This window comes from Marmota monax, unplaced genomic scaffold (genome assembly GCF_021218885.2).
Source record: "Marmota monax isolate L192 unplaced genomic scaffold, Marmota_monax_Labrador192_F-V1.1 WCK01_AAM20220418_F8-fsc00141, whole genome shotgun sequence".
NCBI lineage: Eukaryota > Metazoa > Chordata > Mammalia > Rodentia > Sciuridae > Marmota > Marmota monax.
This window is the reverse complement of record NW_026692981.1, coordinates 4,832,536-4,846,113: the sequence shown is the minus strand read 5'-3', so window position 1 is coordinate 4,846,113 and position 13,578 is coordinate 4,832,536. Positions and strand designations below refer to the sequence as shown.

Here is a 13,578-nt window from a genome sequence, read left to right as displayed (position 1 = left end):
TGGCCTCCCCACTGTGGGTCGCAGAAGTCCTGGACTCCCAGCTTTTACCTTGGAACCCTGACCCCGGTATCTCTTGGGACTTCTTTAGAAGGCAGCTCCCCTGTTCCCACAGGCCATCACTATCCTGGTGCCTCGGGCACCCTGCGTGGCACAGAGGCACGCCAGGAAAAACCCGAGTGTCCAGTCTGCAGCTGTCTTGGCTCCTGATCTTTACCTTTCTGCTGCTAACTGCCGGCTGACCAGCTAACCACTTCTTACCATCTTTGCCAGCAAGGGAACCGGAACTAATGAGTGTGTTGAAACCCAAGCCTCCTCCTTGGACTTCTTACCATAAAGGGTGATGAAGGCTTGCTGAACACCTCAATGCTGTTCCAACATGCCAAAGATATATCAGTTCTCAGCCTTTGGGCTGCACCATTTGAAAATCTTTTTTTTAATGAAGTCCATGGCCATATTATAGCTTTACTTTATAGCAGTATTTTATTTAAGAAAGATGTAATCTGCATCTAGAGAAAGGGCACAGAAATCATTGCATTTGTATGGGAAACCAGAATAAGTACGTAACTGTTGGTCAAATTCAGTTGACTGTGTGTCTTCACGTTCAAACGGCAGCTTCTCATTTCATCTGGAGCCGCCTCCAGGTCTGAGCTCTGGTGTATACCTCTGGTCAAATTGAAGTGCTTATGTCATCTGGCAACTGGGCTGTTCACAATGCTCCCTTGGGGCCTTTCGTTTTGTGTGGTTTTTGTCTGAAAGGAGGATTACTCATGAGTAGAAGAAACAGGGTCATCAGTGTCTTGGGTCCTCAGAGTGGAATAAAAGCAGTTTGTAAAGTGCAGTCCCTGTAGGAGAGGGTGTCCTGCCTCTCAGGATACTCAGGTTTTACCAGACTTGCACGCTGACGCCTCTTTTTGGGACCCGGCTGCAGCCCGCGGAGACTGCAGCACCCAGCATGCACTTTTCAACATCTTCTCACCATCATGGCCTGTGCCTTGGCTCAGTGACGAAGGTGACTCGAGGGACCTGGTCCAATTCTGGGAGAAACGTTTGTGGCCCTCACTGCACTTTGGGCACGGTTGCTCAAGTTCATCACTGCACTTGTTTCACATGTTTACTTTTCAAACACTTGGAGAATGAACAGGTGGTTGCATGACTGTGGTGTTTGTTTTAACAGGCTGAAAGGTGGAGGTAACTTAGACATGTCCTATGATGCAATAGGAAAATACCCAATTATTCCGTTTTGGGCTCAGCTTTGGGTTTCAGTTAAAACTGCTGATGGCAAAGCTCAGCAGGTCTTGCCGAGTAGCACTCTGGCAGCTGCTGCATGGGAAGTGGGCTCGCTGGTAACAGTGGCCTGGTCTTGGTTACCTGTGACCTTCCCAGTGGCTGCAGTGCGGGAACTTGGTGAGGGAGCTCCTCTCAGAGCCTCTGAGATCACCTGTGCCACTGTGACTCCCGAGGAGCTGGAAGCCCCCATCTGTTCGGCATGCTCTAGAATCCAGCTTGCAGGACCCTCGGCCTGAGTGGAGAACACGCTGAAGGCAAATCCCCAAAACGACAGCTGATTGTTGCCACCTCATCCTCATCCATTCAGGACAGAGGCCAGGATGGGCTTTGGAACCACCATCACCAAGCAAGTGGAAGGAGCAGGGGTTTCACTGGATAGCTAATCACTCACGATTTCAGGGTGTTTCTTCCTGAACCTCAATGACTTTAAGATTACGGGTGAACACACACCGCCTTTATGATTCACAGCCAACTCTACTGGTGTATGACCAAGTTGTTTTCAGTAACAACAGGGCTGGGGGACATTGTTTCCCTCGTGGCTTCTTCTGAGCCACTCCAAGTAGCTTTGTATTTCCCTCCAGAACTTATGCAAAGTCGCTTATGATAGAAGGCGTTAGGGCTGGGGCGTAGCTCATTGGTAGAGCACGTGCTTAACACACATGAGGCCCCAGGTTCCATTTCAGCACCAAAACCAGAAAGGGTAGGGGGCGTGTGGTTCTTGGCTGTGAACATGGAGGTGCCAAACCCACACACCAAGGTCACACAAAGATCACACAAAGCAACTTGCTTATCTATCTGCCAGCTCAAACTAGTAGCTCAACCATTTCTAAGACTGACGAGTCCTTGGGACACTTCCTAAATTAAATATTGATATGCTGTGCCTATTTTATCTTCCCTGGCACCATTTCCTTTCTGGAAAAAAAATAAAATGTTCCCCAGTGTGGTATATCAATTCCTCTACCAAAGGAAGTGTTAGTATTCGTGAAGCATAAGCCAAGAATAGTTACATCAGCTAAGTGTGTAAAAGGAGAGGGAGAGAGAATCGCCAGCTCATGAAAACTTAGACGGCAAGTGATGTGTTCAAAGCAGATCCCAAGGCTCCCAGAGCAGCCTTTCATAGCCAAGGGAGCTGCATCCAGTCCCTGGAAGGTGCAGCTCACTGAGCAGCACTCTGCAGGGGAGAAGGAGGGCTAAGTGACTCCCAAGCCAAGGGGTCAGAAGGACCATCCAAGCGCAGGACACACAGGGCAGGAATTTCGGCAGAATCTGGGAGGGGTGACTTTCAGTGGGTATCAAAATTGAAAGTAGTTCTGGAATAGTGCACTGGCCTCTGGGAGACGACGAGTGTGACGACTGATTTGAACATCAGAGGTGCTGTTGAGCGGGGTGGCTGCAGAAGTTGCACAGGTCCCTGCAGGGGATCTGCTGTGACCCCCAGCACTGGGGAGGTGTGGTGACGTGCCCACAAGGGTAACCAAGTACGTAGGGCGTGCTCCCCGATGCCAGGTGGATACCAGGCAAGGAGTCTCTCCCAAGCCAGACAGAAGCAGCCCCAGCACCTGGTGATTGGAAGATCAGAGGAGAAGCAGGACAGGGGCGGTGTTAAGGACACGTGGACGACCGCCTTCATGACAGAATTTTAAGATGTGGCAGCGGGCTAATTCTATGATGGAAAACAATTACGTAGAATAAATTATCAGCAGCTGAGAACGTTTCATATCCATTCTAAAAATGTGTGCGTGCACACATGGACACGTGGAAGACTCGGCCCCGGGCACAAAGCTGTTCGTAGTGGTTGTGGGGTGGGCAGGTCACAGTGGAGGAGAAAGAAAGCCATGGCTCTAGTTGGCTGTAATGAGAGACGCCCACACTTCCCACTTGTTGCAGGAGGTGGACAGGGGACTTGAATAGCGCTATTCAGCTTGAAAGGTGCTCATCATTACAGATGTCAGGTCATGTGTATAATTCAGATGTACTTATTCATTAATTTAGCCAACGTTTATTGAGTGCCTACTGTAAGGGACACTGTGCACAGCACCTGGGCTCTGTAGCAGAGAAAGAACAAAGTGCTTTCACCTCGTGGACTCGGGCACACAGGCTCAGGCTGTGCCAAGGAACCGAGTGGCAGAGCCTCCAAGGGGATGCATGTGGCCAGTTCTGAGGAGGAGCACTTGTTGCTACAGTGAAATCAAAAGTGACCAAAATGCATGTTGAGTTTTCTTTATTTTTACTATTTTTTTCTTTCAGTCGCTGAGTCATGCATTCTGTGATAGTTTTTGATGATAATTGGTTTTAATTTTGAAACTTAGAAAGAGGGTGCACAGCCGCTTTGTGACTGTGATCTGCATGACCGTCACGTCACTGGTTTCTGCTCTTACCCATTTGTCCCCTCAGCTTGCACAAAGGAAGAATCTCTGAATAAATCTCTGTACAGATGGATGCAGGCTTGTGTGCCTGGTGTGAACTGTGCCACCATCAACCTCAACGCTTATCTTTTTCTTCCACAGAAGAAACAGAGGACCAAAGACCTTTCTCGGGTGTTTCACTCCTACAGTCCGTACGATCACAAGGTAAGAGGAGCACGCTGTCATGCCTCGGGTGTTGGTTATTGGTGATGATTGGCATTTTAATATGAAAACCTCCAGGATTGTATTCAGTAATGATACCTTCAGACTGAGGTCTTTCTGAACATGGAGCACAGTTTTTATCAATGTATGCTTATTTTAAAGTACACTTACCCGTTAAATTTATGTTTCAATTTAAATTGTCAATGCCTATAAAGATAACAGAAAATTTGAATTTCTAAACTAAAATAATTATATTTCATTTACATTAAAAGCCATTGATAGGGCTGGGACTGTCACTTAGTGGTAGATCACTTGCTTAGCACATGGGTTCTATCTCTAATACCGCCAAAAAAAAATTATCAACATGCCAGTGACATCTCAAAAACTGAAAAGACAGATTTGGGGTATTTGTTTGGTTTTTGCTATTTTGTTGTTATAGTTGTTGTTTTTGGTTAGTTTTGTGTATTATTTCCAAACAGTCCAGTGAGTAAACTAGGTTTTTAGATTGGTAAAGGTAGTTGAAACGTTGACTGCCAAATCTTGATTACCCATTGCTCTGGTTGTTATTTTCCTAAATGATAATCCTTACAAAAAGTGTGCAGCATTATATCTGAAATATTTACTATTAAGAGTTTTGCTGGGCCAGTGTGGTAGTGCACACCTGTATTCCCAGTGACTCGGGAAGCTGAGGCAGGAGGATCACAAGCTCAAGGCCAGCCCCAGCAATTTAGTGAGGCCCTAAGCAACTTAGTGAGACCCTGTCTTAAAATTTAAAAAAAAAAAAAAATTAAAAGAGCTGGTGATGTAACTGACTGGTAAAGCACCCCTAGGTTCAATCCCTAGCACAAAAATAAATAAATAAATAAATAAACAGATTTTGAAAAGAAAGTTTTGCTGGACAGAATAAGACCAAAAACTTTCATGGCCTCCATGTACCATGGCCTGCTTTATGAAGACTTTTGGTCATTCTTGCTTCATTTTATACCCACGCTTTCCATCCCCTCCCCATTTGAAGAGTTCCCAGATTTCTAAGTATTTTACTATATATTTATAAAAGATAAGGACTCCCTTATAAAAAAATCACATACTTTAATTCATTTTTGAGAAAATGCTTAACTCTTCATGGGAATATATCACAAGATCTGTAAGACTCATGTTAAGCTTCTGAGCTAAGTGAGGTTCCAATAAATCTGCTAATTTGAGGTGATTTCAGGAGCAAACGAAAAATGTGCACAGTTGAAATGCTAATATAAACTGAAATCTTATTCTATGAAATTATAGGCTGACATGTGGTGGGGATTGTTTAACTATCCAAAATAAGTGGTGTGAAGGCCACTTCTCTCAGCTGGGAGCAGAGTTGTCTGCCTCTGGAGGAGGTGCTCATGGAAGCAAAGAGAACTGAATGGTTTCTGGTGTTTCTAAAGTGACCATTGACTTAAGAACCAGAAATTTGTAAAAAATGTTTATGCTGAACATGACCATAGCGCCAGGCAACACTAAGTCATTTCTTTTTTTTTTTTTTTTAATTTTATTGTTGGTTGTTCAAAACATTACACAGTCATTTCAACTTAGCATTTTTGAAGCTAAATCAGTCACTTTGCAGAGCGTAGAACTTTGTTGGTGACTGAGAGGGCCAGTGACCTCTGACCATGCCGGGGTCGGAGCAGGCTGATGGGTAATGCAACAGCAGAAGGAACCCGACTGGCCAGATTACTGATGGGCTGTTGCCTTTGGGGGGGGGGGGAGATAAAGCCTTTAATTAACCCCAGCACTGGCTAAAGTTAGCGTTTAGCCCCAGCAACACACACACACAGGCTGTGACATATCAAAGGTTTTGCATGGCTTGCCTAACTTTTGCCCACTTCTAACATTCCTGAATTTGTAGTTCAGGGAAATTCCACGACTCTTTTATTAGAACTCCTGATGGAACCTGGCCATCTGCAGCCCTCCTGGCTTCCTCTTCATATCCTTTGTGGCACTGTATCAAAGTCACCTCCGATTATTTTGGCTTCTCTTGTGAAGACTTCATTCCGCTACAAATTAGTCATCAGGCAATGAAGAGTTGGATATCCCTGCTGGATGCAGTTCCCTTTGATCTTTGCTTTAACCTTGGTAATAAATTATTGTAAGTAGGTAGGTTGTTTGATGAGTGATTTCTGAAGCTCCAGGTTTGGTCTGTTGGCTTTCTGTTTCTTATTGTGTGTGTGTGTGTGTGTGTGTGTGTGTAGTGAAGGAAAAAGGGAACTTTTGTTGTAGGCAGCCCCTGGGCCCTTTGTAACCTCCTCCGATTTTCTCAGGCAGCATTCAGGCAACTCTAACCAGGTTACTCTTGACTTCTTCTCTTGTTTGGCCTGTCCACCAAGACTGGAACCATATAAAGTAACAGGCACTGTGTTCTCAATTTAGCATGCTGTTTTTCCCCATAAATAAAATAATAGAGGGTTGTGTTTCAAGTTACTTTGTCATTTTAATTACCCAATTACATTCAAGCAAATTAGTTCTAGGCAGATAGGTTTTATTGTAAAAACATTTTACAAGGTGTGGTTAACGTTGGTTCTAACATCTCATGCTCAATGAGCTCGCTAGAGTGATCGTCAGAAAAACACACACAATTGTAAATGAAAGCTTCTACAAAGCACAAACCAGTTGCTTTCGATTTGCTTTCTGAAAGTCAAAGAGGGGGTGAGTTGGGACAGTGAAATAAGAGGGACAACTGCTGATCAACAATGGTGAGGGATGGGCTTGTGGTGGCTTCTCCTGTGTATCTTGTCATATGATTGAAATTTTCCATAATAAGAAAGATGCAAAAGTAAAATGAACCCTCGTTGCCCCGGGGAGCGCATGCTCCGATTCTCTTCCTTGCTGGCTAAACCCCTTTAGAGTTAATTTTCTCCTTGACCTACATTTGTCCCAGGGGAGGAACACTCAGCATTCAGTGGGTTCATCATGCTGAGTAAACTAAAAAATGCCACTCCTGCTCCAAAGTTGGCCTGATTTCCTGGGATTTCTTCCCAAATTATAGTGGGTCATTTAAATGCTAGCCTTGCCTCCTAGAAACTGTTAAAGCGGTTCTAATTACAGGGGTAGCCAGCGCGACCGTTTTGTTCTTGGTGAGTCAGCTATATCACTCTTTCCTGCCCCCAGCCCAGATTGCTCCTGCCTGACCCCAGACACAGGAAAGTCACCAGGTTAAACAAACGTATTGTTCGAGTGAGGCCAGGTGCGTTTCTTAATCATACCCCAAAACCCTTGCTGAGGTTGTAAGTGGTCAGTTGGTTTTCTCTGAAATGCTGTTGCAAAAAGCAAACAAAGCTCAAAGCAAAAAGTGTGCCCAGAATAAGTCCTAGGAAATGCATCATTCCTTACACTAAGAAACGTGGCTCCAGATTGGAAGAATTTTATTTCAGACTTTTGTCTCTGGTTTCATGTCCAATTTTTAAAAATTGTTTTCAGGAATTCTTCTAGTCTTTAAAAAAAAAAAAAAAAAACTTGCACAGAAAGGCTTGACCAGAGCCGGTTCCCATTTATCTGTAATAAAAGGGAACATTAGTAAATGTAATCCAAAAGAGTAGGTAATCTGATTGTATTTTAGGCATTCTTTCCCACGTGATTTTAATAAATAGCAAACATGGCTTGTGGTTTCTGAAAGCATGTCGTAATCCCTACCGGGAAAGGTCGCAGGGCAGAGGCCTTCCAGGTCACAGAAGGTCAACCTTCCGTGGGTTTCCTTCAAGTAAGTCACAAGTGAGAGAAGGCTACAATTACAACACTTTATACCAGCCATGTGTGGTGTGTCCTTGGCCTGAAGAAAATCTTAGCGTCTCTTTTTTTTTCTTTCTTTTTGTTCGATTTTATCAGAATTGTGTGTTCAGGGGGAAATCTACGTTTATTAGCCATATGCAGATGTTTAGAATCTAATATAAAATCATAAAATATGAAAATGCTTGGAAGGAAAAAGAAAATTCTGTTTAAGTCTGTGACAGTTTACAACATGTGGAAATTTGAGTAAATTCCTAAATGCAATTCATCGTTGTGACTTAACATCTACTCCACCATTAGAGTGAGCCTTCAATAGGTTGTCACTATTGCGCTGTATGTGCCTTGTGAAGAGGGCATCTCGTTTTCATGTTGGTCATCTTTTCACAGGTACAGTCATAGATCAAGGTGTGCTGAGGGGGTCATGTAGTTCATAGCTCCGTGTTGGGCTTTGCTTTGTGTCTGGTGACTGACCGTTATTTTAACTATCTTTCTCCATACCTAGATTTATCTCAACTAAGCTTAAGTAAATTCATGCGTGTCCAGGGGGCAGCTCTGAGTGAGTGCTCTTGGTAAGGTCACTCTGTGTGGAAGGAGGGAGAACTAGCTAGTCCTGTGCTCAGCCAGCACTGTGCCAGTCTGGGCGGTTCGAACCCAGCTTGGAATTTGCAAGAAAGCCAGGCAGGCTGCTCAAAGCATTATTTCATTCTCTCCCGCGACCCCATTACTTCTTCAGCCCTCATCTACCCACACCCCATTCTTTTCCAAAAAAATCAGTTCTACAAAGGTAGAGTCCCGGTTACCCACGCCACAGTCAGCCTAACAGAGGGTGGCTATTGCTTCGGGAATTCAGAGCTTCAGAGAGCAGTGACAGCACACTAAACGCAAGCAAGGACAGGTTGTAAGACTGCAGGTCGTTAACAGGGGAACTCGAAAATTGCAGCGTCCCAGAGCACTTAGCTTAGACCCAAGCCCAGAGCTCCCAGTACAGGCTAGTAGTCCCAGGGGGAAACAATTGGGATTAATTTACATTGAAAAGCAGATGTTTTGTTTAAAAACATTAAGATGTACATATCCTATTTTTTAAAACATTGGTGTTTTAGGAACAAATTGCACTTCTCTTAAAAATTCTTAGGAACAGCTAGTTCTTAAGATCGGGTAAATGAACTGTAGACAGTGGTGGGGTCAACAAAAACAAAGAGCGAACATGTGTGGGCAGTCAGGTAGGGGACAGCAAATATGTGCTCAGGAGACACAGGACGCAGAACCAAGAGTAGCCCACACGATTCACTTATAATTAGATTTTATAGAAGTACTAAAATCTTTGAGAATTATTACATTTTTTATCTTCAGGAAAGATTGTTGCAGACATAACTTGAATGGAATGACTGTGAGAACCATATCAGCGCAATTAATTCTTAATTGCAGTATTAAATGCACAAACGGTATCCATTTGTGCTTTGGTAATCCACACTTCCTAAAACTACCTTAAGTACTGTTACTCCAGATACATCTGGGATTCATTTCTACTAGGGCACAGTGAAGTATTATGTAATGCAAATGTAAAATAATGTTTTCTGCAGCCTTGCTTGGGCAGAAGCATACAGTAAAACTGTGTGTCAGAGGTCTTGGGTTACTCTACCATCCCTCCTTCCCTGAGAGTCTAGTAAATCTCTGTGACATCAGATTTCAGAAATACTCTTGTCATACCTCATATGCAAGAGGCAGTTTCATTTCAGAAATCACTTATTGATTTATATTTCTCTGTTCATCAGATTTGTCTGGCAATTTAAGATATCAAAAGTCACTTCACCCAACTCTTTAGTTTGGAGACAGAGGGCCCTTTGCTGGCTCTTGAGGAGGCCGAGCATCGTGCAGCCTTCAGTAGCCTCTGGGCTTTGAATAACATCATGTGCCCCCGCCCTGGGTGCTTGGAGCTGCCCTAGAGAGATGTGAACTTGGGCTTCCGCCTGCTGGCCCTATGGAGCTCTGAGCTATCTGCTGTCTGGAAATAGCAAATATAGTCTGAATGGATCCGGCACCCTAAGATAGCCAGGTTTTCACGGCGTGTGCAGATAAGGAAATAAGCCTGGATTTGGCGTGTTTACGTACGCCATGCTGAAAACAGTCCTCTGCAGCAGGTGGTCCAAAGCCAGTTGTGCACTTAACTCTCTTTCCCATCCTTGGCAAAGATAAAAAATGTTAAAAAGTAATTTTAAGGATGTTGCTAAATATTGGATGCATGTCTAATTGATGGAGTGTCCTCATGTGAAAGCCATGCTCAGGTCGAGGCCTTGGGATACAGGGCACAGAATACTGCAGTAAACATGAAATCCATTTTCTCAGGCTCACTCTCGGGCCAAATGAGTGGCCCAGCCTCGGAATGAAAGACAGGCCAGAGTGCCCCCCTGGGGTGGAATCCGCCTGCGGTTATTAAGATGCCACTTCTCCAGGTGACCGTACAGTGGTTGCTGAAGCTGCAGACCTAGCTCAGCTGAGAGCTGTGGCAGCCAGCGTCTCCGCCCATGCCCTGCTTCCCGTCTCTGCCAGGGTCCACAGCTTGTTCCCCTTTGTAACCCTCATCAGTTTGTGGTTCAAGTTGCAGAGCAGATCCTGTTGCCTTGGACCTAACTTTGATATTGTACCTGTATGTTTTCCCTTTCCTTTTAATGCAATACAGTTCTAAAAATTAAACATTTTATACATAGTGGTGTCACTGCAGGGATGGGTGGCTGGCAAGTATGTACAAACGCAGAGAGTCTGATGCTGTTGAAATGATGTATCCAGGCACCTACAGATGCCAGAATCTGCTCTGCCAGTCACCCTGAGAACTGGCAAAGGGAAGGAAAGCTGCCTAGATCCTTTTTAATGATGATGATGATGATGCTACCTTTTAAAGCCCACCACATAACTGCACTATTCTAACAGCTTTTCGTGTGCTACACAACTCACTCACTACACTGGCTCTCTAAAGTGAGTGTGCTTCTTGTTCCTTTTTACACATTAGCAAACAGAGACAGAGAAGTTCAAGACTAAAATAAAAGCAGGTCTGTTGCAGAGCGGCCTCACTCCACGCCCATGCTTATCACCTCCAAGCCACTGCGTCACAAGGTGTGATGGCTGACAATCCCAGCATGAGATTCTCTGATGGAAGGGGGAATGTCAGGATCGGAGTGGGCCTTCTTACTGCTGGATGGCAGCGTAGTGTCCAGTGGACATTGAGTTCCTAGAGCCCAGGCTGCAGGGGATACCCTTAGGCTAAAGGACAAAGAAATAGGCTAAGCTGCAGACTACAAGCTTAAGGCACTAAGCAAAGCTGGGGCCAGGGGCCTGGAGATGGGGAGGTGGCAGCAGAGCCAGAGAGAGCGGCCAAAGTGCTGACCTGTCCCCCACCAGGACCCCAGCTGTGCTAATCACCAGCCTGCAGTACAAATCCTGCTGCACAGAACAACTTCCAGACTCTGTTTACAAAGAACAGAGAATGGAAGGTATTTCCACAGACCAGCAGTGGTCTTCTCTAGGGTTTGTGTGCAGGTAAGCAGCCATGATCATAGTTCGCATTCATAGCACTTTTTAAATGTATGCACTCACATTCTTCTCTTGCCATCCGGAGACCAGAGGTTTTTAGCTTCCAGGAAGAAAATAAGTAGGTAAACTTTGTGACTTCTTTATGGGCATATTAACCATTATAATGCAGAAGTGAGAGTTTGCCAGGCCGTGGTTTAAGAACGTGGTAGTTCGTACAGTTCTCCCCTCTACCTAGTGATCCAAGCACCCCCAGGAATATCAGTAATAGAGGAAAAGCTAAGTTCATGATCAAATCCTTTACAACATTCATTGTAAAAGTGCTGATTTTAAAAATTAACCCAAAGATTTACATAGATACATACCTCCTGTGTTTTCAGATTATTTGTCACGCTTAAAGGTACCTCCATTTCTGCTGTTGTGGGTTAGTCACTGCCTCTGTGAAGTTCTCTTCCACAGGAGGAGGCCAGCAAAGGTTCAGAGAGGTTTCTGTGTTGGACCAAGAGCCACAGTGGGCACCGACCATTGCTATGCTGGTGGCCTGCCACTCTTCCACCACTCACCAGTGTCCTCCGTCACCGCTCCTGGCACCCAGGAGGATGGTCACCATTCCCTTTCCTTCTTGACAGTGCTGGGCTTGCTCCATCCCTGCCCCATCAGCCTTCTTGCTCTGTGTCTCCCCAGCCGCATGCACTACCACCAACCAACTTCTCTCCCTCCTGTTGGGGTAACGCACAGCCAGCACGCTCCACTTGGTATGTGAGGCCAGTGGCGTGCAGGCTGCCAGAGTCAGCAAATAAAAATAAAAGACACCCAGTTAAATCTGAATTTCAGGTAAGCAGTGAGTGTTTTTCAGTAGAAGTATGTCTCATGCAATATAAGGGACATATTTATACTAGAAATTTATTCATTGGTCATCTGAAATCTATGTTTAGGTTTCAATTTTTTTTTTTTTTTTTTTTTTTAAGCTCCACTCTGGAGTCTAAGGCTGTGGAGAGCCCTGTGCTTGGTGAAGTGTGGCTCAGGCTGTTAGAGGAAGGCCCCGGGCCTGGCCTTCGTCTTCCACAGCACATTATTTACCAGGCCCCGAGCTGTGTGGGGCTCCCAGATGACCACAGGCCTTCCACCTGGGTTCTGAGCTGCATCAGACAGCTTCCAGAATGATCTACAAAGACTAGTGAACCAAAATGTTCTCATCAGCCAATAGTTCATTCCCTCTAGGGTTTTTTTTTTTTTTTTTCTCAAGATTAGGAAGAAATAATTAGAGTTAGCCTTTATGGCACTTATAAATATATACATTTAACACTCTTCTCTTGAACTGGGAACTAGAGTTTTTACATCTGAGAAGAAAATTCATTAACCATCTTCCCCTGACGAGGTTACCATCTCCCACCATGCCACACTCGGTCTTCAGGTGCCTCCAGAATTCCAAGGGCATCTTACTTGCACATGTCAAATAAAAGTAGAGGAGTTTTAAAGATTCAAGTTCTTTTCATTTAACTACCGTTATAACCAGACGGGTGGTGCATGCCCGTGATCCCAGTAACTGGGGAAGCTGAGGCAGGAGAAGCTCAAGTTCGAGACCAGCCTCTGCAAGACTCAAACTCAGAATGAAAAACAAAAAGGGCTGGGGATATGGCTCCTTGGAAGAGCGCCCCTGGGTTCAATCCCTGGTGCCGCGAAACAACTACAGCCGCCAGGATCGTTATGTCAGACACATCAATTAGAAAGGAGGCTTCCATTTTTAATTACTGGAAAGTGCAATAGTAACCATAAGACAGAACCTAAGGAGCGATCTTCTAAAGTGTTTCTTTGTATTCTCTTTCTCCGTGCAGTTCTAGGGATGGAACCCTGCGCGGGGCCTTGGCGTGTTGGGGAAGTGGTGTGTGCCCTCATTCCCCTTATTTCTTATTTTCTTTTATAATTTAATTTAAAATGAAATTTGAAGCTGGTACAGGGAGTGTCTTCATGATGTCCTGCCGTCTGTCCTCCCTGCTGTCCACGGCCTCTGTTCTCCAGCTCACTCCCTTCTCTGTGCGCGCTTTCCTCACTCTCCTCCCACTCCTGCGCCTGCCTCGCCGTTTCTTGGGTCTCCTGCTCTCTGCCCTCCTCACGCTGCTGGGTGGCTGTGGAATTGGTGGGCTGTTCAGTGGGGCGGGAACGCTCGGTGCAGCTTCCTCTGCTCTCCCCAGTGAGTCTTGCCCTCTGGGTGGGGAGGGCCTGGGACTCCTGGACCCCCCACTGCTGGACAGGAAGGGAGGGGAAGGGCTCTCTCCTGCCATCATTCTTCTTGTCCTTCAAGACCAGGGTTGCTCTCCTTCTGATGTGGAGTCTGCCCTCTGCTTCCAGTGTGGCCTGAGGGCGCCCAGTGTGACTTGCCGTGCTGGGAGACAGACAGGCCCACAGCTGGGGTCAGGTGCTTGCCATCGAGGGGGCAAGGCCG

The 13,578-nt window shown here is 45.4% G+C and overlaps 1 protein-coding gene across 1 annotated transcript in view; it reads left to right on the top strand.

The window, feature by feature from the left end:
- Cdkal1 (CDK5 regulatory subunit associated protein 1 like 1) overlaps positions 1 to 13,578 on the top strand; it is a 195,633-nt gene that overhangs the window by 77,177 nt on the left and 104,878 nt on the right. The window contains exon 4 of the mRNA XM_046452522.2: positions 3,795 to 3,857. Within this exon, the coding sequence (XP_046308478.1) occupies positions 3,795 to 3,857 (63 nt within the window). The remainder of the gene's footprint in view (positions 1 to 3,794; positions 3,858 to 13,578) is intronic.